This window comes from Pipistrellus kuhlii, unplaced genomic scaffold, assembly GCF_014108245.1.
Source record: "Pipistrellus kuhlii isolate mPipKuh1 unplaced genomic scaffold, mPipKuh1.p scaffold_m20_p_20, whole genome shotgun sequence".
Lineage (NCBI taxonomy): Eukaryota > Metazoa > Chordata > Mammalia > Chiroptera > Vespertilionidae > Pipistrellus > Pipistrellus kuhlii.
In genome coordinates, this window is record NW_023425516.1 from 3,517,626 (window position 1) to 3,544,273 (window position 26,648).

Consider the following 26,648-nt stretch of genomic DNA (forward strand, 5'->3'; position numbering starts at 1 on the left):
TAATATATCAAGTTAAGTACCCAAGGCCTAGAAAGGGTAAATTATTTAGAATTATATAATTGTTTAGCTAGGAAACATGGTAAAGATGATTGAATCCAGAGGTTCTCACCTTTTTTTTCTTCCTCCATATGTTGGAGGCTTTCCCCTCCCCCCATTCAGGAATGACAGAAAGCCTGGTGAGAGTCACACATTTAATCAAGCCTTCCTTTTTAGATGAAAGAGCATTGGTCCCAAGAAAGGAAGTGAGCTGAGCATACCAGTGCTGTGCTGGGAGCACCTGGGTTGTGGAACCCAGCCCACTACTACTTTAGACAGCTGTGCTTTAGACTCTAGCCCAGGGAACAGTATGGTACAGTTATGCTTTGTTATTTTCTTATTCAGAGCTAAAAGTCACATCTTAGTTTATTCATAGTAGCTACTATTTGCCCCATAAAATGTTGAGGTTGCTAGAAAGAGCAATGTGACTGGAAATTGGGGTATCAGATGCCATTCCAAATCAATGTTGCTCCAGATTAGTAAATGAATTTGCTGTACAGGGCACACCCTAGTGGCCAGACTTCACAACCACAACTTGTGTTTTCATTCCATTTATTCATACTTTAAAAAGGCTTGTGGGGGAGAAGAGAGAAGAGGGTAATGGGGGGTGGGGACATATGCAATACTTTCAACAATAAAGATTTGTTTTAAAAAAAAATTAAGTTTCTACTTTTGTTTAGTTCTACTAATGCATATTAGAAACACATATTTGATTTTGATACATTATTTGTAAAACTTTTTAACTTTATAAGTTATTGCTTGTGATGATTGTATCAAAGTTAAATATGACTAATGCCAGAGAATATTGATAAATTTTAAATTCTGGTTGGTCTGCTCCTATGATTTTGTTTACTTAACTTCTTAAGTAACTTTTATTTAACTACTCTGTACTTGGAAAAAATAGTTTTTATAAAACTAATTTTTTTTTTACAAACTTTTAGAAACCATCAGGAAAGACAGAAAATACTGTAAACTGAAAAGTAGTGATTAGAACAAATAAATTGGAAATGTATAGTAAGAAAAAAAGAAAGAAAGAAACAGTGCCTTAATGAGCCACTGTTGATGTTGGTTAATCTCAGGTATAATAAAATGATTTTTTAAATGATTGGTTCTAAGCATTTCTTGAAAGATAGTTTTTAAAAAGTTAATTCTCAGTAAGTTGTCTTTGGTTCTAGGTAGGTTTATTAATCTTAACTGAAGTTTCATTTTATGTCAATTTGGAAAGAGAGTGTGGAATCATTTTCTCAAAGAGCAGTGAGTGTTGCAGATATGTCAAAAACTAGCTAAGTAACCCTACTACATATAAGTCATCATTATAGCTTAGGCAACTTTTCTTTAACATAAATGCTTGATGGATTTTTTTATGTAAAATTTGCTGCATAACAATTATAATTCTGAAATATGTCATATATACTTAAAATAGCAATAGAACTTTTAATACAGTGGTTACTCCATCTAATTGCTTCCAGCTTCTTAGGCTTCTCAAGGAATCAGTTGTTGGGGGAAAATGTTGTGGACTTCTGCTCCCTTAATTAAATGTGAGGCCAAATCCTGAAGGATCAAGAGGATAGTGATGAAGTTCCAGGAGGCTTATGGCCTTTTTCTCAGAGACTTCATTATTCATATTCTGTTGTGTAACTGATCTGGTTATGAACTTGGATTTGCTTTTTCAGTCCTGCCGGTTAAAAAAAATGGTTTGTATCTTTGTGTTGTGTTTTTAGCAGTTGCAGACCTGCAAAGGATGTTCCCCACCCCCCCTTCTTTGGAGCAGCACCCTGCGTTTTCTCCTGTGATGAGCTATAAAGACGGGGTCAGCTCAGAGACAGTGACAGCATTAGGCATGATGGAGAGTCCTATGGTCAGTATGGTTTCAACACAACTCACCGAATTCAAGATGGAAGTGGAAGATGGCTTAGGAAGCCCCAAGCCAGAGGAAATAAAGGTAACTGCCAATTCCCAAGCAGAGTGGTTTTCAAGTGGATTTGCTGCATTGTCTTTAAAATAATACTGTCTTTATGCCAAATGTACATATGTTTCTAACAATCCTCTGAATTGGATCATGAGAAAATTACAGTGTCTTTTGGTTAATTTATAAAACTTTGGTATTAGCATTTCCTACTGATCAGACGAGAAATATTGAATTACAATAGTTTTTGTCACTACTGTGTTGTGTACTAAGTCATTTACCAACATTATCGCCAACCTCACTTTTTCGTTACAGGACTTTTCATATGTGCACAAAGTTTCAACTTTTCAACCTTTTGTGGGATCCTCCATGTTTGCTCCACTGAAGATGTTGCCGAGCCAATGCCTGCTACCTCTGAAGATACCTGATTCCTGTCAGTTTCGGCCTTCGTGGGCAATCCCTCCTAAAATTGAACAACTGCCCATGCCCCCTGCAGCCACTTTTGTTAGAGATGGCTACAAGTATGTGACTTTTATATCAACTAAATATTTATTTGAAATCATGACAGTAGAATATGATTTGAAGCTTTTATTGGCCATTCATGTTTTGGGGCACATTATTTTGTGTTGAAAATGTACATTATTTTCTAAGGCAAATTTTATGTACATGGAAAAATTTAGGTTACTTGTATAGAGCAGTGGTTCCCAACGTGTGGGGCACATGCCCCACAGGGAGGAAATTTGATTTTTAAAGGGGTAATTCGAGAATGGGTTATTGACAGTGAATTTTTTGCATTTCTTAGGGTTCTAGGGGCCTCACGAACAGTATATAAATATATGTATTGCGACATATTTATGCATTTCACTTCTCTATTATGTTTTGAAACTGCTATTTTTAATATCACTTCATATTATTTTTTTAAACAATTTTTTAGTTATTTCTTCCTCAGTACTTCAGCTATCTTTTCATCTTTTCTTTTTTCATGGATGCCATGTTCTTTGGAAGCTTTTTTAGACCAAGTGAAGGGCCTTTTAGGCTTCCTCCACATAAATAGGAGCTCACTTTTTTAATTATTAGGATGATAGTCACGGGGGAGGCATCAGGATTTTAGAGATGCTTAGGAGAGGCATGGCCAAAGAAAGGTGGGGAACCACGGGTCTGGAGAATCATGGTGTTCATGCTCATTCAATGTCAAATTATTGTTTATCACAGAATCAAACACTAGATTGGAGTAGTGATAATTTTGGGGATGATGGTAATGCTTTGTTTATATAAACTGATGATTTTTAAATATGTTTACTTACGGCCCTTTAAAACAAAGTATTAACATAGGCAATATCTTTATCATTGACCCACATCATAAGAGAAAGTAGCAAAAGAATGGTGATGTGGTATGGGGAAGGAAAAGGTGCTTGTAGCTTGGGCATGTTTCATACTATCCAGAAAATATTACTTAAATCAACAATGTACAATCAATCAGTTTCCTGTATGATGAATAATTTCTTAATACAATAATTTCAATGCTATAAAATAAAATGCTACAAGCTCAAATTTCTATCAATACCAAATAAGCAATATAGGGATGAAATAGACTACCATAGTAAAGCAAAAGTCTTGGCACTGTTGATGCTGTTCATAGACTTTGCTATGATGAAATGTTTTCTATCTTTTCTTCTAATATGGCATCTACTGTTCTCATGCTGTAGCTATGTCCCATTTGAAATGTGATTATTTGAGATCAAGATTGAATTTTTAATTTTATTTAAGTTAATTTAAATTTAGCACATGGGGCTAGTGCCTACCTTATTGGAAAACTCAATTCTGAGCTTTGCGAAATCCTGCTGTGGTCTCCATCACTCTGGACCTCTCCCATTACTACCCCCTCTACACACACACACACACACACACACACACCCCACACACACACACCCACACACACACACCCCACACACACCTCACACTCAGCACACCAGCACTTATTTGCATGATGCCTGTCACACTTGTTGTGAGCTAGCTTTTCTTTCTCTTTTTCATTGTGGAATATCTAGTATTTAGCATAGGGTTGGTACTCAGTTCATTTTTATTGACTGGGAGAAATCAGGTTACTATGCAGGAGAATACTTTCTTACTTCCTAGGGAGCAATTTAATTATTTAGGTTTCAGTTAATAGTCATAGCTTTTTTTTTTTCTTTCTCTTTTTCTGATCTGAACTGCATAGTATTATAATTTTAGGGTTTAGTTGAACTAGAAAAATTTGTAAGGAGTCCAATTACACTAAAAATCATTATTATACACGTTATTTTGGTTCTGAGATAGCAATGATTGCTAATCAAGGTTTCTGGGTCATTTTTTTAAAATCTGTATTCAAAGATATCAATGTGCCTCTAATTTAAAATATCTTTACAGTTCCTGATTTAGATTTGCAGGCTGGTCGTTTAGGCATAGCTAATTAAAAATCACAAGAAAATTATTTGAAGAGCCATTACTTTGTGATATTTTTCTTTCAAATTATAAGTGAATGAATATGTAGTTTATTGAAGGAACATTAGTTTAAGTACATTATTAATAGATTTAAAAAGAATACTAAGCACTAAAAAAAATCTGTGTTCTTTTCTAATTGGAAAGAATGGCCTCATATGCTGATTTACATATATCTATAAGAATGTTCATCAAGAAAATTTTCTGCAGTAATAAAACAGTAGAACATTGCAGATATTTTGTTTGCTATGTGGCTATTTGAAAAAGAAGTCACTGCTTATGAGAAAATAGCGAAATGCATTCAAGTCTCTGGGAACTAAAAATAATTGTGCTATAGGTAATGCATAGCATTTTGAAATTAATAAGTGAATTAGAATCACCTTCCATCCCACAGAAATCTTACAAGTTTGGGAATTATAATACAATATGTGTACTTCTGTGCAGTCACCTAATTAATACTAAGGCCTCTTAGCAGTATATGTAATATTTTTATTAACTGTAGTGTAGTTCCAGCCAATGGGTTTCCTAAAATAGAATTCCCTCATGGTCACACATTACTAATAAAATGCAAGCCTAGATAGGGCTGCATTTTGAAAGTTAGGAAAATGTTAAATTTTCTTGTGCATTTGATTATAACTACTTTAGAATCATATATAGATTATAGCCTCAGAGAACAAGTATGTTGGCAGATTTTCAATTTCAAAAAATGACAAAAATGTAATTGCAAATTAGATGGAAATTCCATCCTATGGTTTTCTAGCTAATTTAGTACTTGAACTCATGTTCAAGTTCCATTTAGTAGTTACAGTTTTTCAGAATTACATTGACCAAATCCAGCATTGTGTTTTCTGTAAAAATACTAAAAGTTTCCTCAAAAGATTTAGATGAGGATTGCTTTAATATGGAACGAGTAGAAGGAAAGTGCCGTATTGATTTTTTTCTTCATTCCTCATTTTTTGCTTTCTCTCATACTGCACTGACTCCTTTGAATCCTTTTTTTTTTTTTAAAGAGAAAGTTGAATACACCAAAAGATAAATACATAAATGATAAAAAATGCACAGGCCAGGTCAGGGTGATAGCCGTGCATTCCAGCTTCTGCGCCCTGCCTTTGTTCTCACTTGATGCTGTGTGTGTGTTGCAGCAATGTGCCTAGCGTCGGGAGCCTAGCAGACCCAGACTATCTGAACACACCCCAGATGAACACACCAGTGACGCTGAACAGTGCTGCCCCAGCCAGCAACAGTGGAGCAGGAGTTCTGCCATCGCCAGCAACCCCTCGCTTCTCTGTCCCCACGCCACGAACCCCCAGGACCCCAAGAACTCCGAGAGGTGGGGGTACTGCCAGTGGTCAAGGGTCTGTTAAATATGACAGCACCGATCAGGGGTCACCAGCCTCTACCCCTTCTACCACGCGGCCCCTTAACTCTGTGGAGCCTGCCACCATGCAACCAATTCCAGAAGCCCACAGTCTCTATGTCACCCTGATTCTCTCTGATTCTGTGATGAACATCTTTAAAGACAGAAACTTTGACAGCTGTTGCATCTGTGCCTGCAACATGAACATCAAAGGGGCAGATGTCGGGCTTTACATCCCCGATTCTTCCAACGAGGACCAGTACCGCTGTACCTGTGGGTTCAGTGCGATCATGAATCGCAAACTTGGTTACAATTCGGGACTCTTCCTGGAAGATGAGTTGGATATTTTTGGGAAGAATTCTGATATTGGTCAGGCTGCCGAGAGGCGCTTAATGATGTGTCAGACCACCTTCCTTCCTCAGATGGAGGCAGCCAGAAAACCCCAGGAGCCACCTATAAGCCTTCTCCTCCTCCTCCAGAATCAACACACACAACCTTTTGCTTCACTGAGTTTCCTGGACTACATTTCCTCTCACAATCGCCAAACTCTTCCCTGCGTAAGCTGGAGTTATGACCGGGTGCAAGCAGACAATAACGATTACTGGACGGAATGCTTTAACGCCTTGGAGCAGGGGCGGCAGTATGTGGATAATCCCACCGGGGGGAAAGTGGACGAAGCGCTGGTGAGAAGTGCCACTGTGCACTCTTGGCCTCATAGCAACGGTAGGTGTCCCAGAATAGTGATGCCCTTTGGGAACGAGCTTGGCGTGATGGTGGCTTACACGCTTACTTTACCTTTTCTCTGACAAAATTTTGAATTTCATTTCTTAAAAAATAAGATAGCTAAAGTGAGCGCTATGTTGATATCATTCTAAATTTAAGGACTAAGGGAATGCTTTATATTGAAACACCTTTGGAGAGGAATACTTGCTTTGTGGAAATTTCCTCTATTAATTCACAGAGGCATTTCATATTGGAAGCCTGTGACTGCTGAGTATCAAAGTCATCAAGAATATAATTTGCACAGTCTTTCATGTTTAAACCCACTCACTCTTCTAGGTCAAGTTTTCATGCTACTTCTTCCATATAGTCTTCTACCCAATTACAGGTCATTTTCTTCTTCCTCTGTTTTCTCAGTATTTTCTCTCTTGTAACAGTGATCACATTTTACTTTGTCCTGTGGTTACTGGTCATGTCACTGGCTCTTCTATTAAAGCTACAGTTGACAAACATTTTTTGAATTGAGCTTTAAGAGTGTCAAGCAACTTGCTCTCTCCTTCCCTTATGCATTCATTATCAATAACCTGGTGCATTCTGGGGAATAAAATGTTGACTGAAAGAGATAAGGTACCTGCCCTCGGAAGTTTCTAATCTATTTTGGATAATGTACATTAATGAAATAATATTATCACTAAACATTACAAGTGGCGAAAGCATGGAGGGGGAGAGGAACTCTGGGCTGGAGGAAGACTTCTTTGAAGAAGTAGTAACACTTGAGATCTCAACCATGAGTATAAATTAACTGGGCAAAGAGGATAGGAAACAAGGAATTGTGTCCCAGCAGGAGTGGCGAATGTGAAGACCCAGAGTTTTACAGAGCGTGGGCCTTTATAGAGCCGAACAGAGGCCAGCAGGGGCTAGATGACTATGAACCTTTAGAAACATGCTAGGGGTTGGGTCTTCATTCATAGAATCCTAACAAGTTACTAATTGGTTTTATGAAGCAATATTGACATCAGATTTGTGTTAAAAAAAAGAATATGTACTCTGACCCTAATGTGGGCTGTGGTTTAGAAAATGGCAGAATGGATTTGGGGAAACTAGGAGGGGAATGTAGTAGACCAGATAAGAAACAGTGTTCTAGCAAAGAAAACACAAAAGAAGTGGAAGCATTAAAAAGATGTTTAGGAAGTAGTACTGCAGGACTTGGTACTAGGTTGAATTTGGGGGTTCGGAGAGAGCAAAATCTTAAAGATGATACCCAGGTCTGTGACTTGTATACCTGAACAGAGTGGTGTCATTCAGATAGGCAGGTGGACTGCAGGAAGACCAGGTCTGAGGAGTAAGTTCATAAATGGAGTTTGGGAAGTTGTAAAGACCGATTTGAGATAAAGATGTGAAGTAGACATTTGGGAGTTGCTGGGCCTGGAGCTCAGGAGAGAGTAGTGGGCCATACAGATGATGCCAGGGGCACAGGGGAAGAGGGAAGCTCCCTGAGGAGGAGAGCACAGAATGAGGCCGGGGCAGGCTTTGGTGAAGTCTGCCAAGTCACCACATTTCAAGAAAGAAAGTGGTCAACAAGCATTAAGGTGCAGCTGAGCTTTTAAGGTAAGGACAGTCGTGTACCCATAGTGAGAGCTGGTTCTGTAGAATGGGGGAGGGACAGAGGCCAGGCTGGCGGGTTACATGATGAAACGGGGACCCTGCTTCTGACCCTGCTCAGTGCTACAGGGAGAAGGTTATATGAGCGTCTTAAAGTGATCTCTGGAATAATAAAAGAATGTTCAGAGGACAGAGTTCAGTGGAGTAGGGAATGGCAGGTGTTTTCTGAGCAGGTTAAGCAGGGAGACTTCTGAAAGTGGAAACTCCTAAGGAAGTGTTCAAGTCATATTTATTTTTATGACTGCTTGGGTTTAAGCACAGTGCCTTATACTTATCAGACCTTTAATTAGTGTCTGTTGGATGGATTTATGAAGGAAGTGCAGTCTTTCTCCTAAAGAAATGTGGATGATTATCTTGGTAGTTCCTTTTAACTAGATAGTGGCCTTCAGACAGAAAAGCAGTCTGTGTGGGAGGAACAGTAGTATCATCTGTGCATATGAAAAATAGCACCTTTTATGGTAGGGAAGGTGTGGGTTCCAAATTCAGATGCTTGGATGTAGCAGACAGGTCATGTAAATGATTGATGTGGGGAGCCAGATTTGCAAAATGCAATGACCTGAAGTGTGTCCTTCCACAGCACACTTTCTATCTTATGTGCACAGGACTAGGGTTCACAAAGAACTGTGTCTGCTTTTAATCTGGTCCTCTCAGTCTCTCATTTTCCTGCTTTTGATAGAGTAAGAAGTACTTTACTGAGCTTTTTGTTTGTTTATTTTTACTTATAAGAAAAAGAGAAGCACAGGCTTGGGAATAAAGACTTGAACATTGCTCCGGCCTCAGGCAGGCAGCCAAGGAGGGACCGTGGAGAACTGTCTGAAGGGGCTGCTGCTCCTCGCTCCAGCCAGTGGGGGCTGTGCAGGAGTGTGGATCTCAGCTTGGGTTGCCAGGTCTCCCAGTTTGTCAAGAGAAACTGGAAATCCAGATTTGTGTGTGAAATTTCCTGGAGAGATTTACTCCAAAATTTAAAAAAATAACAATGGCCACCAATTTGCTAACTATGTTTGATGTAAGGACACAATCTAAAAGTGTCTTAAGAACCCTCAGCACTCTGTCTCGGATTTCTTTGGTAGGTAAATCTTAGATTTTCATCCATGCTCCTTTCCTAATAGGAGAAAAATAAGAGTCAGGAACACAGGATTGAGAGCTGATCACCTTAAAATTATTTAGTTTGTCCGATTGTTTTGAGAATTTGGGGAGCATTATGGCCCTCTCTTCTGGGGATAAATGCACATATGTTCATATACATATGCATGCAGTTTTGCAGAGTTTCAGAAGTTTTTAAATTGCTGGTTAAGATCCCTCCTTTACCTGGGTATCTCAAAAGGATCTTTACAACATCCAAAGCTCAGTTTGGAAGGAAGAGTGTTCGGTCTGAAGCCACGAGTCCCCTCCCTTCCTGTGTACAGGTGGCTTATCATTGCTTCTGCTACGTTCTCAGGCACCTCTCCTTGCAGGAAAGGCTTTCTTTCTGAAGATGCATTTTGTGAAAATACTTTATAGTAAGAGCATTTTACAGTTTTCAGAATCTTCACTCATCATATAATCTAACCATTGATGTTTATAAATTAAATTTATACATTCATTAAGAAATGTTTGCAGCTCTCTTTCCTGGTAAGCAACTTGGAAACAGGTTTATATGATTTAAAAAGCCAGGCCTATGCATCTTTCCACTCTTAAACAGTTCTATCGTTACCACTTGACTTATATAGAGTAACCTATTTTCCATTGTATTCTTTCCAATAATAAATAATAAATTACTTTTTCCACTTCTGTAGAAGAATTTCTTTCCTTCTGACTCTGAGTCAAGTATTTTAGAGTCTACTAAAAGTAGACTCTTATCACTAATAATGCCTTTGCCATGGAGTATTACTGAGGTCCAAAATGATGGCCAGAAAGAGGAGAGTGCCAGTCTAGTCCTCCTTTACGATTTCCATTTATTTTCACTTACTGTCCGTTCCAGTGCTGGACATCAGCATGCTCTCCTCCCAGGATGTGGTCCGTATGCTGCTGTCCCTGCAGCCCTTTCTCCAAGACGCCATCCAGAAGAAGCGCACGGGCAGGACCTGGGAGAACATCCAGCATGTGCAGGGGCCGCTCACCTGGCAGCAGTTCCACAAAATGGCAGGCCGGGGCACCTACGGTACAGTCTCCTCCCTGTCCGCATGCCTTCTCCGCTTTCCGTCTCCTGGAAAGCAGCTTTAGTCAAGTCCTTGCTTCCCTGACAAAATAGTCTTGAGTTCATATTTTTGTTTTCCTAAAGTCAGTAGTGGAGCCAAGCTTTCTAAACATGGGTGGCGTAATCAGGGTCAATGAGGGAAATAATCCCTAAGTAGAGCATTTATTAGTCTCCTCTTCCTTGTCTTCGTGGCATTTTTATTTGGATGAACTTCTGAACTGGTTTTGTCAAGGTCCCGACTATGACACTTATCTCAGAGGAAGTGACATAGTGCTGCTGGGAAATGAACTTCAGCTTCTTCTGCTCTGCCCTCCGATTGAACCATTAGAACATGTTCAGACTCATTTAATTGAGTTGTTCATCAGGGACCATTTAATGAGAGGCTTTGGAGAATACTTTTAAGAGTATCATGTCAATCTACGATGAAATTTCCACTGCCAGAATTAAGACGAGGGCACCAGGAACTTCCCAATGGTTCGGCTGTGGGAATCGGACTCCCAGGCCCCTTCCTAAACTGCACTGTTGTTTTAGGTTCAGAAGAGTCTCCTGAGCCGCTGCCCATCCCCACCCTGCTGGTAGGCTATGACAAAGACTTCCTCACCATCTCGCCCTTCTCCTTGCCGTTTTGGGAGAGGCTGCTATTGGACCCGTACGGGGGCCACCGGGATGTTGCCTATATTGTGGTGTGTCCAGAAAATGAGGCCTTGCTCGAAGGAGCCAAAACTTTCTTCAGGGACTTGAGCGCTGTCTATGAGGTGAGGAAGACCTGAAACCATTTCTTTGATATGAGTCCTCAGATTGTTTCTGGTTATGACTTAATCTTTTTTTTTTTTATATATATATATATTTTGATTTTTTACAGAGAGGAGGAGAGAGGGATAGAGAGCTAGAAACGTCGATGAGAGAGAAACATCGACCAGCTGCCTCTTGCACACCCCCCACCGGGGATACGCCCGCAACCAATGTACATGCCCTTGACCGGAATCGAACCTGGGACCTTTCAGTCCACAGACCGACGCTCTACCACTGAGCCAAACCGGCTTCGGCATGGTTATGACTTAATCTTAAAGAATAAATATCTTCAAAATAGATCTTAAAGAAAATTTGCAATTAGTTGGAAGATGAAGGAAAGAATTAAATTGGAAAGTTTTTTTTAAAAATAAAATGCGTTCCCATCTTGCTTTATATTTCATTAGATATAGAAGACTATCTGCCAGCCTTACCACACATCGTAAAGTCCTGTTAGCTCTTTCCCCCATTGATGTGTACAGGTTTGAGAGGATTGTACACCAGGGGAAATGGCAGTTCAAAGGGTGAGCTGTGCAAAAAGAAGGCGTGGCTACCCTTTTTGTGGGGAGGGCAGAACTGAATAAAAATGTTCAGCTTGAAAGTTTCTAAATCAAAAGATAAATTTAATGAATTATGCCCCTGTTATCTTTTGTTTAACACTACATTCGTCTGAATACTGAAATTTTGATACACATTAAGAATGTAATCACCGTCATAATGTAACAGCCAGGTAGATAATTTTATATATTTAGTACATAAATTCCTGTTGCTTTTGAAAAATTAGAATCATGTCTGTCTTTGAAGACAACGTACCACATTTCTTCTGCCAAAGTACACACACACTAAGTTCTTTGTACTTTATACTTCTGATATCATATTTGGCAAGATTAAATTGAGTAAGTTTTTTTTATTACATTTATTGGGGTGACATTGGTTAATGAGATTTTGTAAAGTGTTTAGAACCGTGACAGGCATATTATAAGTATTACAAATGTGGTTGTTAAATAAGATGCCAAGTGGAGTTTCAAAAATATTCCATAGCAGAACATCCACTTTCTATAAACATGAGCACACATGAAGTAGTAGACGTATGTGTTGCTGCAAAGAAATGAGGCGATGCTACGTATTAGGTAATGGCATCAATTAAGCCACTGAAGGAAACCCTTGGATACAGTAATTTCTAAACAGTGCCTGGCCCATGGATACAGAATAATATTAAGTCATACTTACCCTAACACAGAAAACTTGTCTAAGCAATTTCAAAGCCCAGCCGTTCTCTTGAAGGAAGCCTACATATAAGTTACAAAACATAAAAGGCTTGCCAGGTCTTTTTAGATCTTAAGAACTTGCATTTGGCAGCAACACATACCTGCTTAAGATTTTGTAGGGTCTTTGTAAGTCTTCAGTTCATTAACTCTAGCAAGGGATAATAACATGGGCTTTCCAGGTGGTGAGCAGATAGTTGTTAAGTAGTTTACTTTTGACAGGTATATTAATTATCTGCCATTTAGTATCCTGGAAATTGACAACAGCATCTCACGCTAAAACAACCATTTACTTTATAAAAGTGATCAGCACTTCCGTGGCCTCCGCTATTAGTGATCTCCAAATGTCTGTAACAGCCGAACAGATGGCCCATACATTTTAATGGTATCTTATGGGAACATGTTTTGAGTGGGGATTACTTTAGAGGTTTTAGTGGACAGATGTCTCGGTCAGCCTCAGTAGGCAGGGACCTATTAGTTCCTTTTTGACCCCTAGCAGCCAGTTGGGTAGCGCTGTGCAGTTTTTCCTCAGGCTGGAAGAATGAATGGGCTGGGCTGCAGAAACGTTTCTTTTCCTTCAGAAGAAACACTTGTTTTTCTGTAGAGGAGCTGCTCCAGGTTTTGGAGAAATATACAGCAGTAGCAGGGTACATGATAATTACCAAATAGGGCCAGTTTATAATGTTGGTGTGGTTGCATGTGGTCACATTAAAAAGAAAAAGGAAAATGCCTCCACATGTATGTACAGAATGTGCCTCACTAACACTACGTGCTGAACAAGGTGATGCATTCTGTCATAAGTAATGGTCTTGTTTGTGGTGTCAGATGTGTAGGCTTGGGCAGCATAAGCCCATCTGCAAAGTGCTACGTGATGGGATCATGCGTGTGGGGAAGACCGTGGCACAGAAGCTGACGGACGAGCTTGTGAGTGAGTGGTTTAACCAGCCGTGGAGCAGCGAGGAGAATGACAATCATTCCAGACTCAAACTTTATGCGCAAGTTTGCCGCCATCACCTAGGTAAATGGGAGTTTATTTGGAAAAGTAGAATTTGAGAGAGCAAATAGCAAATTGCACCCCCACACACACCTGTTAGGGTCCAGCATTATATTTATTTTGTCTAATGTCCATTACTGTGTTTATTTAGATCTAATTTTTACATTCTGTTTAAATGCTAATTTTCATGTGCATGTATATTCTTTAAAAGAACTATTTAAAATTGCCTAATGCAGAGATATCTAATTTACTCTAGAGTTCAAAAACTTAACACCATGATTTAAGATTAACTGCTTAATTTTAACCCAGATTCCCAAGAGAATCTAAGAATCTTGTAAAGCCCTATATGCATAAGAGCATAATATACCACGATGACTGGTCTCCCATTTTTCATTGATGGCATATGGATTCAGTCTGAAAGGAAAATGTTATAGATGATTTTCTTTCTTTTCCAGCAAGGTTCTTTTTCAGTATAAGTATTTCTATGTCCATTTCTGTTTTTGCATAATATATAAGCATGTGTTCAAGTGTGGAGATAGCATTTTAGGTGTTGCAACCAGAATATTGCAGCCTGAAAGCCTAGTTTTTAAAAGTGGCCATTCTGAATTTCTGATTGTCTAACACTGCAGAGCCTCACTAATGTCGTCTCTCTGCATATGTTCTTTCAGCACCTTATTTAGCCACTCTGCAGCTTGATAGCAGCCTGTTGACGCCACCTAAGTACCAGACCCCACCAGCAGCAGCACAGGGACAAGCTACTCCTGGGAACACTAGGCCTTTAGCTCCAAATGCAGGATCTGCAGCTCCCTCCACTGGCGGTGCATTTAATCCCACCTCCAATGGCAGTTCTGCGAATCCTGCAGCAAGTAGTTCTGCATCTGGTTCCAGCGTGCCACCAGTCTCATCCTCTGCCTCTGCTCCCGTCGCTAACCAGCTAGGCACTACCTCCTCGTCAGGATTCAGTGGTAGTGTTGGAGGGCAGAACCCCAGCTCTGGGACCAGTTCTGCTGATAGAACACAGGGGAACATAGGCTGTGGTGGAGACCCTGAGCCTGGGCAGAGCTCCTCTCAGCCCTCACAGGACGGACAAGAAAGGTATGTTACTCATTGTTTGAGGTGGGTGGCTTCCGTGTGGACTCTTATCTACTTTTCTTCTATACCCTCTCTCCCCGTCAACCTCGAGAGACTCTAAATCTAGAAAAGGTCTCTGATTTTCTTCTTCCCTTGAGAAAGTAAAAGTTATCAATCAGCAGCATCAGTGTTAAGAAATATGAGACTTCTTGCCCTAGTCAGTTTGGCCCAGTGGATAGAGCATTGGCCTGCGAACTGAAAGATCCCAGGTTTGAATCTGGTCAAGGGTAGGTACATGCTCAGGTTGTGGGCTTGATCCCCAGTAGAGGGCTTGCAGGAGGCAGCCGATCAATGATTCTCTCATCATTGATGTTTCTATCTCTCCCTCTTCCTTCCTCTCTGAAATCAATAAAAATATATTTAAAAAAAAAGAGAGACTTCTTATAAACTAACTTACCTATTTAGTTTATTATTAAACTTACTAGATGCCTGGCGCACAAAATTCTTGCACGGATAGGGTCCCTAGGCCTGGCCTGCGATCAGGGGTGATCTTCCCCAGCTGCCGACAGCTGGCTTCACCACCCACTCCCAGTTCCCTGTTCCCCATCAGGTGATCAGAGCCTGCCGCCGGTGGGGAAAGTCTGAGAGGTTGGCTGGCAGGTCCCAATCAGGCAATTGGGGCGTACAGGCTGGGGACAGCTCCTGCATTGAGCATCTGCCCCCTGCTGGTCAGTGCACATCATAGCAACCAGTTATTCCACCATCTGGTTTATTTGCATATTACACTTTTATATATATAGATTAGCTTAATAGTAAGCTATTACTATTAACATTTTTGTTATATGAATATAATATATGGATAAAAGTAAGCTATTACTGTTAATATAATAGTATTATAAAATATCTTTGTAGACTACAGCTATAAGAAAAAAAAAGATGTCCCATTTAGAGGCAGTTACTGTCATTTATATCTACCTTGGGTGCTAACTGGCTTGGTTTGCCTTTATTTCAGTAATATGACACATGTTAATGTTACATTTCACCTGAAATCATTGCTCAAGGAGTCAATATGCACTAGAATTGACTTTATTTTTATATAATTTATGTTTACTTTTGCATCTCATAAGTGACTTTCTCTGCAGTGCTACAGAGAGGGAGAGAATAGGAATTCCCACGGAGCCTGACTCCGCAGACAGCCAAGCCTATCCTCCAGCTGTTGTCATTTACATGGTGGACCCCTTCACCTACACTGCAGAGGAAGACTCTACCTCTGGAAACTTTTGGCTGTTGAGTTTGATGCGCTGCTACACAGAGATGCTGGATAATTTACCTGAGCATATGAGAAATTCTTTCATTCTCCAGGTAAGTATTTGCAAGTTTATTTTATTTTATTTTTGTTTAAATATATTTTATTGCTTTTTATAGAGAGGAAGGGAGAGGGATAGAAAGCTAGAAACATCAATGAGAGAGAAACATCAATCAGCTGCCTCCTGTACACCTCCTATTGGGGATATGCCTGCAACCAATGTACATGCCATTGACCAGAATCGAACCTGGGACCTTTCAGTCTGCAGGCTCTATCCACTGAGCCAAACCGGTTTCGGCACAAGTTTATTTTTTTCCTTTGTTGTTGTTTAGTATATGAAAGTAAATACAAGTTCATGATTTTTTAAAATAATTTGAAGTACATAAAAATATAAAAGGAAGTATATTCATAATTGTGTCTTTTTGATTCAGCCGTCATTACCATTTTTAGCCTTTCTTTCTGTATATTTGTTTACCCAGTTGAAATCATACTTAATATAACTTAGTAGAGGCCCAGTGCACGAAATGCATGCACTTCGGGGGGAGTCCCTCAGCCCGGCCTGTGCCCTATTGCAGTCCGGGAACCCTTGGGGAATATCTAACTGACGGCTTTGTGGGGAGTGGGCCTAAGCTGTTAATTGGACATCCTTACCACTGCCACAGAGGCAGGAGTGTCTTCCGCCACCACCACTGTACTCGCCAGCCATGAGCCCAGCTTCTGGCTGAGTGGTGCTCCCCCTGTGGGAGCTCACTGACCACCAGGGGGCAGCTCCTGCATTGAGCCACTGGTGGTTCTGCCATTCGGTCAATTTGCACATTAGCCTTTTATTATATAGGACTAGTGGCCTGGTGCACAAAATTCTTGCACTTCCGGGGTGGGTCCCCCAGCCTGGCCTGTGCTCTGTCACAGTGCAGGAGCCCCATGATCCATTGCCCCAAAGAGGTAGGCCCCGCCCACCCATCCGGGACTCCTCAATGGATTACCCCAGAGAGGTAGGCCAGAGACAGGGGTCCTGCCTCCGCAGTGCACGGAGCCACAGGACCCCCGGGCCTTGCCACGTGGAGCCAGGGGATGCCCAGGCCTTGCTGTGCAGAGGCCCCTGCCAGGCCCCCCTCCAGGCCAGGCCACACAGAGGCCCCTGGACCCCAATGCAAGTGCATGGAGGCCTCTACTGTACCCCACTCCTGGGTTGGGCTGCATGAAAGTCTGTGGACTGGGCAGAACTGTGCGGAGGCCTCTGCCAGGCCTCAGGCCTCCTGATAATGGATTGTGAAGGCGGTGATGGAAGTCCCCGAAGCTGCAAGTTCCCGCCCACCCACGCCTGCTGGGCATACAGCCTGTTGAGAGCATCCGGACCATTTGCATATTACCCTTTTATTAGTATAGAGATTTTTTTTTTGTACTTAATGCTCTTCATTAATACTTTTTCATGTTATTTAAAATTTTCACAAGCAACATTTTACATGACTGTATATCTTCTTTATCTAATCATGCCTGTACAGTTACTTAATTAACTTCCACTTTTTCACTATTATAAATAAAGCCATAACAAACATCTTTATGTATAATATTTTTCTCACATTTCAGGTCATTTCTTAAAGTAGATTCCTAGATATAGATCTGATAAGCATTATAAGCATTGCCAAATTCCTTTCCCAAAAGGTTCTACTTGCTTACATTTCTTTCAGCATGAGTGAGCATGCCCATTTTCACCGCACCCTTGACAGCTTGATGGCATAATAATTGTTTTTAATTTTATAATTTAATTGGTAGAAAACAATGTCTTAGTTGCTTGGGTTTTGTTTTACTGTTACTTTAAAGTTATCTTATAGAATTAAAAGGTCAAAGTTAAAGTTACCAGGATAGATAGTTAATAGTTTTTTATTGTTTTGACATTTGTCTCTCAAATGACCAGACAATAATACCAAAGATGCTATGCACACTATGTCTATATATAAATGATAAATCTATTAAAAAACAAGTTCTAAAATTGGGGAACATAGATACAGAACATTAAGAATTTACCCCTAAAATAGGAACAGGGTTATTTCTAAGTGACAGTGTAACTTGACCAATGGCACCTCTTCTTAAATTGCTGGTGTGCGTTTGGAATACAGGATTTTATGTCACTGGAAGGAATTAAGATTGAATTATATGATGTTTGGCATTCATTTATTTTATAACTAAAATTATCTTCCCCATTCAAGTAAAGAATTCCTGCCATTTCATTTTCAACTTTCTTGTTAGCATGTTTGATCTCAGTTTCTAGTTTTATTTGTGTTTGTGTCTGTAGATTGTGCCTTGCCAGTCCATGCTGCAGACAATGAAGGATGAACAAGTTTTCTACATTCAATACTTGAAGTCCATGGCATTTTCAGTGTACTGCCAGTGCAGGCGACCTCTGCCTACACAGATCCACATTAAGTCCCTCACAGGGTTCGGGCCTGCCGCCAGCATTGAGATGACTCTCAAGAACCCGGAGGTGGGTAGTAGCAGGGCAGACCTCTGCAGAAAGCCAGGGGAGTCGGGAGCTGGATTGTTCCTCCTTTATTTAAGAATGGGAGTTAAATCCTTAAGTCAAATAGAAGAGATACTCCTCTGAACTTGTAAGATTTTTTGAGAAAGGCAAGCAGACTCTTGCTATTTTTTGATCTAGGGCCTAAGGCAACAATATGTTTATTACTGTTACTTATGTTCACCTCTCCTATATTTATCTTGTTCTTTCTTTATTTTTTTATCTGAATCTGTGTCTTCAGTTACTGACTTTCTACCTTTTCCAGTTCTCTCTTGATCAGAAGTTGTGTGGGTGTTCTTTTCATAAGGGCCCCTCGTTTTCTGATGCACATTCTTACGGGGGCTGCTTTCTTCTCTTCTGTCTCAGGCTTCTGTATACAAATGAATGCGTTTTCTCTCTACCTTAGTAACCTACTTCCCACAGATAGGCACCTCATGGGGATTCCAAAACACCAAGACCAAACTTTTTTAAACAAAGTTGTACACTTCTTTTGTTTCTCTAATCTCCTTACACTAAAGGTAGACGCACAGAGCAAAGTTTAGCCTTCAGAATGCAGTTTGCACAAATTTATTGCAGGAAGATTACCCATTAGTAAAAGCCAACAAAACTGCTGATTTTAGTTGGTAATGAAAGAGTGTTTTGTGTTTTAGGTTCTTTTTGAAAACCGTATAAAATGCTTTCCCTTCAAGAAGTAAAAACTTAGAAATGGAAAAGTGATGCAACTCGAGGTCATACTACATTTGTTGTCACTTGGGGACCTTTTCCCCATTTTTTTCAGCGTGGTCCCAGGAGAGGAAGCTGCTTGGCTGACAACATACATTCTTTCTGGATTATATACATTTTCTATATTTGGCAGTTTTATTCTTTTGAGTTTGAATCTTTATTTTTGTGAGCAATTCATCTATTTTTCTCTTACTAGCTTTTCTGAAATTAAATAAATCAGGTGTTTGTTTGTTTTTTCCTATTTCTTATTTTGTCTCAGAAATTATGAGTTACTGCTTTTCTTTATAAACTTAATTTTTTACTGCTTGTGGTTATTTCACAGTTCAGATGCTGTCATTTCTTATGCTTTTTAATAAGAACTTAACACAACCTCAAATGGTAATTAATAGTGTTCTGTATTTTCATAGAGAAGAGTAAAGGATAATCCAGGGCATAGTGTAACATTAGTAAATATTATAATATTGTGGCAGAGCACCATCATGAGATAAAGTGTGACTTAGAGGAAAATGAGTGAAAAAAATGTGCTTTTTTCCTTTTTGCTTTGAAACAGGAAGAGAGAAATAAATCACTTGATTTTATTAAAAAGAAAAGAACCAAACGTTATGAATAGTTATTTATGTTTGTACATTTTTACTTGCATTGCAGTAATGATGAATTGCCAAATGCTGCCTCTCCCTCAGTCTAGAATACCACCTTTCATTCATTAAACAAAGCCGAGTGTCTGCTGTACTAGGTGATGAGGGTGCAGTGGGTGGGGAACCAAACCACCAGGCCCCTGCTTCTGGAAAGTAACTCTCCACAGTGGTACAGCCTCATGCAAGCACGTTGCCACATAAGGAAACTGTATCTTAGAATTTACCAAGCAAGTTTTAGAAGAAATCTTAAACTAGTTTCACTTTTGTTTTTCATAGAACATCCAGCGTCTTAAAAACAGAGTCTAGGAAGAATGTGTTACCTAGCGTCTTATCACAAGCTGTCTATTGCATCTCAGATATTTATTTTTCTTTTTGATTGCATCTCATATATTTGACACTTAACCTGTTGTTTCATACAAAACTTTTCAGGCAGCCTTGACTGAACTCTTTTTTTTTTTTTTTTTTTTTTTTTAATTATTGAAACATAATTCACATATTATAAAAATCACATTGGTCAGTGATTTTTAGTTTATTCACAGAGTTTGCAGCTATCATCACTGCCTAACTTTAGAACATTTCATCAATCCGGAAAGAAACTTTATACCTATTAGCAGTCACTCCTCATCTTGCCTTCCTCCAGCTCCTGGCAACAACTGATCTACTTTCTGTCTCTATGGATTGCCTGTTCTGGACATTTTATGTAAATGGATTCATACAATGTATTATCTTTTATGTCTGGCTTTTTTCATTTAGCATAATATTTGAGGTTTATCCATGTCATAGCATAGATGTTGTTTATTAAATATTGAAAAGTTGATGATTAAATTTTGTCACAGTTTATCGATAATGTTTGTCTTAGGTAACAGCTGTTGCTTTGATTTCTTAATTTACATACACACACGAATATTATACAAACTGAAAAGTAATCCTAGGTGTACTGCTTAATGAATTTTACTAAGTAAAAATACCATGTAACAAGCACCCCAAAAGCTCTCCCTTCTGGTCAGTCCAGAAGTATCACTATTCTGACTTACAGCAACATAGTTTTGTCTGTTTTTTGACTTTTATATAAATTGAATCATATAATTTATAACCTTTTGTGTCTGGCTTTTATTCAGTGTTGAGGTTCATCCTTTTTTGTTGCCTTTAGTGGTAGTTTTTTTTATTTCCTTTGCTGTCTTATATTTTGGTTGAGCGACTATATCACAGTGTATCATCCATCTTACTACCATATTTCCCCGAAAATAAGACATCCTCCGAAAATAAGACCTAGCGCATAGAAAGATAAGACTTCCCCTGAAAATAAGACCTAGCGCAACTTTGGGGGGAAAAAATTAATATAAGACACTGTCTTATTTTTGGGGAAACAGGGTAGTACTATTGATGGGTATTTAGGTCATTTTCTGTTTGTAGCTAATATGATTAACACTATTGTGAACAATACTTGGTGTTGTCAGTCTTTTTTATTTCAGACATTCTGGTGGGTTTGTGGTGGTGTCTCATTATGGTTTTAATTTCTACTTTTCTAATGACTAATGAAATTGGGCCAGTTTACTTTCTAAAATAGTAATTTCTTTTAATAAGGAAATATTGGTTTGGTAGGATGCCCTAGCTTCTATCACTTAAACAGTCTTTTTGGTGCTTGTGTTATCATTGCTATTTATATATATGGTATTGGTAGGGGGCAATCTGTTACCATTATTCCCTCTTGGTTTCATTCAATGCTGCTCTGGATTGTGTTGTAAACATGAAGTTGAGTGGCTTTGTGTTGATATTGATTTTGATTTTTATTTCAGCGGCCTAGCCCCATCCAGCTTTACTCCCCTCCTTTTATATTGGCCCCAATCAAAAACAAGCAGACAGAAGCCCCAAACAAAGACAAGCAGACAGAGCTGGGAGAGATACTTGGTGAAGCGAGCCAGAAATACAATGTGCTCTTTGTGGGCTATTGTTTGTCTCACGACCAGCGCTGGCTTTTGGCTTCCTGCACTGACCTCCATGGGGAGTTGCTAGAAACCTGCATTGTAAATATTGCTTTACCAAACAGGTGAGCGACCTTGGTGTTTGTGGTGCATGTAAATTGATGCTGTGCCTTTTTGAGATATAAATCTTTCTCATTTCTCTTTCTAAATGCATTGGGTACCGTGTGGGTGGGTTCTTTGGAATCCTGTTGGTTTTGTCCGAGTGATAACTTTGATTCATTTGGGGACCTTTTCCCCATTTTTTTCTTTTTTAGATCACGGAAGAGTAAAGTATCTGCACGTAAAATTGGACTACAAAAGTTATGGGAATGGTGCATAGGTATTGTCCAAATGACCTCTCTACCCTGGAGAGTTGTTATTGGGCGGCTCGGGCGTCTTGGCCACGGGGAGCTTAAAGGTGAGAAGTTCTTGAAGGCAATATGTACAAGAAACAAAGGAAAAGGGCTGAGCTGAGGGGGAACATTATACAATTGGTAGTAAGAATAAAGCAGTTATTTTCATGTTCGTTTAAGTGTACAAGAAACCAGTGGTTTTTAAACTTTCCATTGGTAACAAAATCATGTACTCAATCAAAGGAAATCTTAGTGAACCACACTGTGTAAAACAGAATGTTTTAATATAAAAAGCATACTCAGTATATTAGACTTTCTAATGTATGTTGGGTTTTTTTCTTCTATATTGATTCAAAGAAAAGTACAAGTCAGTGTTAACACAGATTTTATGTCAGAGGTTATTAATGATGAAGAAATCATATATAAGAACAGCCTTCAGGTTTTTTTGTTCTTTGTTTTGATGGTTGACAGTGACAAGTTTGGTATTTCTAGATTTTGCTTTGGCGGCACAATAGCAAGATAATCCTGATTTACAAGGATTAGTAGTTGTAAATTGGAATGGTCTTTATTCACCTTGCCACTGTCTGATATTCTTCAGTCTAGAAGTTGAACACACACACACACACACACACACACACACTCACTCACTCACTCTAGATGACCGATGCTGGAAATTGGTGCATGTAGGGGGCGGGTTCCCTCAGCCCACCCTGCACCCTCTCCAATTGGGGACCCCTTGGGGGATGTCTGACTGCCAGTTTAAACCTGAGGATCAGGCCTAAACCAGCAGTCAGACATCTCTCTCGCAATATGTGGGAGCACTGGCTCCTAACTGCTCACCTGCCTGCCTGCTCAATCGCCCCTAACTGTCTCTGCCTGCCAGCCTGGTCACCCTTAACGGCTCTCCCCTGCCAGTTTGGTTGCCCCCAACTGCCCTCCTCTGCTTGCCTGATCTTGCCCCCAACTGCCCTCCCTTGCTGGCCAATTTGGTTCTGATTGGTCATTTTCAATGCCAGTCAGCATCAAAAGCTCTGCCTCTTAGGCAGCCATTGGCTCCCCACAGCACCCAGATTTGGTTCTGATCGGTCAGTTTCTATTCTAGTCAGCATTAAAAGCTCTGCCTTCTAGGCAACCATTGGTTCTTCACCCACATTTGGTTATGATTGGTCGGTTCCTATGCCAGACAGTGTCTCTGGGCCTATCAATGGGGCCTGATCAGAAAGGTGGGGCTAATCAGCAGCCCCAAATGGAGGCATGGCTGCTGACCAGACTGGGAGAGAAAGAGGGGCAAGTGTGGATCAAAAGCTGCTTCAGAAGCAATGGATCAGTCCCTGTTTCTCTCTTCAGGCCTCTCTCTGGCCCTGATTCGCAGCCCCTTCAGCAGTCAGTGCTGGGTACTGAGACTGACTTCTGGTTGGTTGAGCCTCAGTCGTTAACAACCCAGGGTTTTTATATATTACGATACCAACTGCTTATTATTTCTTGCAAATATAACAGTCACAAAGTACTGAAAGTAACTAACATAACACAGTTGATCACTAGCAGCTGTCTTGCCAGGCCTTAAGCCCAGCTCATTTACTAAACTAGTGCAGCTACTTGTGCAGTTTTAAAAGCCTAGATTTCATTTAAAAGTCTTACTAATTAATGACACATTTATAAAAAGTTCAATGTATGCATAGAGATGGAAGTGGTTTCTTTCTAAGGTTGGCACAAAAGCAAAAAACAGGTGGTTTTGTGCTTGCAAGTCTATTAGAGCAGAAAAGCAAACTTTCTTTAGAAAGGGCCAGATAGTAAATATTTTGTATTTTACAAGCTAGCTGGTCACTGTTACAACTACTCAACTCTGCCATTGTAACTTCAGAGCAGCCACAGACAACACCTTAGTAAATAGGCAAGGTTGTGTTCCAATAAAACTTTATTTACAAAAGCTTGGGCAGGAATTGGCATTGGGACCATGGTTTGTTAACACTTGCACTAGGGTGCACATATTATTTATTTATGAAACATTTTATTTCAGGGATTTCGCAAATAAGTGATACAGGTATAACTTGCATTGTAGCAAGTGCCTGAGTGTGTTATTAGGGTATAACAGCAATTATACAAATATATAATATGTATTAAATGAGTTCTCTTAGGAACCCATTGTACATACATTGTTTTAGTAATAAATTACATTGCAGACTAATAGAAGATAGTACCATTTTCATTTTTTAAAGACTATCATACTTATAATGAATCTGATATCAGTAGCCTGGAGGCCTATTACATTAGGGGGTTCGTCATTTTATTTCTGTCAGAATTCCTATCTTCTCTTCTAGTCTGCCTTTTAGTCAATCTTATTTCTTAAAGGTTTTGAGCTACTCTTAATCCTAGGGGAAAGTTAGAATGTAATAGAGAAGAAGAGGGGATCCAGACGTAGCCTAGTCACTTAGTGTTTTGTGGAATTATTAGGCCATTGCCTGCCCTGTGTGATTTGTTAGAAGGCACACTCCTCTTGCCTCTGAGAGGGAAGGGTGTAAGTGTGACCAAGAGAAAATGTGTTTTCAAGGAATGAAGACACAGAGAAGAGCCCAGCACACAGGAAATCACTGCCTTATGGGTCCTTCCTTCAGGGACCAGAGGCCTGCACGCATCGTTTCTGTGGGCAGAGTCAGCTGGAACCTGTAGATGTCAGCCAGCTTGGTGAACTTTCGTTCTTTATCACCAGTGTGTTTGTGATAGAAATCCTTATACCACCTTTTCTTCTTACTTGATTTTTAAATACAAACCTTAATCTACTTTATTTTTCTGTGGTTTTAAAAAATACTGCTTTGTGTTCCTGGCCACTTTTTTTTCAGCCACTTCAGTTTGAGGCTCATTAGGAATATGAAATAGGAAAACTTTTCCTTTCACCTCCTCTTTCAGGAAAGAACTGCTTGTTTGAAAACATGTAGAGCTAGAGAAGCCTGCAGGAGTGGCATGTCATCAGTGGCATGTGACTTGGCGGCAGGCGTGTGACCATGTACTTTTTATTTCCCAGAGTTAACATAACCCATAATAGCTCTCTGAGACGACATCATGCCATTTGTTTGGGGGCAATACACAAGTATTAGAAAGAAAATTTGTGCCAACTTTTAATCAGCGTAATTATTGCAGCTTCATTTGGAGCACTTCCCTCACACCCATTGTTTGTTAGCGCTTTGGGGCTTTCTGAGAAAGGTTCCCCCTGCTGCTGCTGCTGCTTGCCTTTCGCCTTGCATAGAAACAGCCAGCCTACAGCAAGTGGTAAACAAAACTGGTTATCCTAATGGTCCTCACCTGTGAAGACAGTGCTGCTAGGGGCTGTGAAAGAGCCAGACCTGGAGGAGGAGGGGGAGGAGGAGGAGGGATAGAACAGACTGGTGGCCTCACCAGAGAGCTTCTGAAGGGTGTAAACTGACCTGGGTCTGTGCTGGAGGCTCACAGGCCATTTCAGTCGGCGCTGCAGTCTGCAGAATAGTGGGCCTTTGTTTCTTTGTTAATGAAGTGTCATAAAGGTCAAGCAACATGTTCTTTGTAGCAAGGAGAGGAACCTGTGGGAAGCTACTTTCCCAGAAGGCCCAATCCTGGAAATTCACTTACCAGGCAAAACTGGTAAAACACGCAAACCTCACAGCAACATGAATTCCTACAGACTGCTTATACTAATAACTGTGCTACTTGGTTTCAGATTGGAGTATCCTCCTTGGAGAATGTTCACTGCAGACAATCAGTAAACGGCTCAAGGACATGTGCCGGATGTGTGGAATCTCTGCCACAGACTCTCCTTCTATCCTTAGTGCCTGCCTGGTTGCCATGGAGCCCCAGGGGTCCTTTGTAGTGATGCCAGGTAAAGCTCTTCTTGTCAGTTTAATTAATGACGCATCACATCAGTTCGTACCTCAAACTTTAGTTCATAGACAAGTGTAGAATGTATCTGTATTGTTAATTTTTATAAGAGGAAATTGTACTTAAGGTTCAAAAATGGAAACCACTTGGTCTCTTCCCAGGGATGTAGTTTGTGATTTTCTCACCTTTGTTGTCCACCCCTTGGAGAGAGCCTGCACTCTGGCTATGACTGAGAGGCCTTAGAGCCATGGCTGGTTTCTGCTGCCTGCCCCAGTTGGTTGCCAGGTTGCCAGGCTCACCCTCCAAAAGTGGTTAACGGACACCAGCATGATACGTATTTGAATATCCTTTTGGAGATAGGTGTTTGACAGACTCTCTAAGCAGCCTCGAGAGAGCATACTCACCGTCTCTCTCACAAAGTTGAGGATGAATGTTGAGGCACATACGGGTAAAACATTTAGTTTAGTGCCTGGACCACAGTAAATTCTCAGCAAGTACCAGTACGTGGATAGCCAAAACATTGTGGCCACAGAGTGTTTTTGGTATGTTTTTTAAAAATATATTTTTATTGATTTCAGAGAGGAAGGGAGATGGAGAGAGAGATAGAAACATCAATGCTGAGAATAATTGACTGGCTGCCTCCTGCACACCCCCTACTGGGGATCGTGCCTACAACCTGGGCATGTACCCTGACCGGAAATCGAACCAGTGACCTCCTGGTTCATAGGTCGACAATCAACCACTGAGCCACAATGGCCAGGCTAGAGTGTTTTTGAGGGTTTTTTGTGTGTGTGTGTGTGTGTGTGTGTGTTGTTGTTGTTGTTTTAACAAATTAGCAATTAAGCTATTATAATT

At 40.2% G+C, this 26,648-nt stretch overlaps 1 protein-coding gene across 4 annotated transcripts in view; it reads left to right on the top strand.

Moving 5' to 3' along the window:
• Positions 1-26,648, top strand: part of MED13L (mediator complex subunit 13L) — a 252,149-nt gene that overhangs the window by 214,807 nt on the left and 10,694 nt on the right. For 2 of the 4 annotated variants that reach the window (XM_045585405.1, XM_036449260.2), the window contains 12 exons: positions 1,758-1,978; positions 2,258-2,463; positions 5,563-6,500; positions 10,120-10,299; positions 10,867-11,090; positions 13,215-13,407; positions 14,052-14,478; positions 15,597-15,816; positions 18,054-18,242; positions 21,430-21,680; positions 21,870-22,012; positions 25,636-25,794. In XM_045585405.1, the coding sequence (XP_045441361.1) occupies positions 1,758-1,978; positions 2,258-2,463; positions 5,563-6,500; positions 10,120-10,299; positions 10,867-11,090; positions 13,215-13,407; positions 14,052-14,478; positions 15,597-15,816; positions 18,054-18,242; positions 21,430-21,680; positions 21,870-22,012; positions 25,636-25,794 (3,351 nt within the window). Of the gene's footprint in view, positions 1-1,757; positions 1,979-2,257; positions 2,464-5,562; positions 6,501-10,119; positions 10,300-10,866; positions 11,091-13,214; positions 13,408-14,051; positions 14,479-15,581; positions 15,817-18,053; positions 18,243-21,429; positions 21,681-21,869; positions 22,013-25,635; positions 25,795-26,648 lie in introns of all 4 variants that reach the window. The other 2 variants (XM_036449257.2, XM_045585406.1) reach the window with 1 other exon arrangement.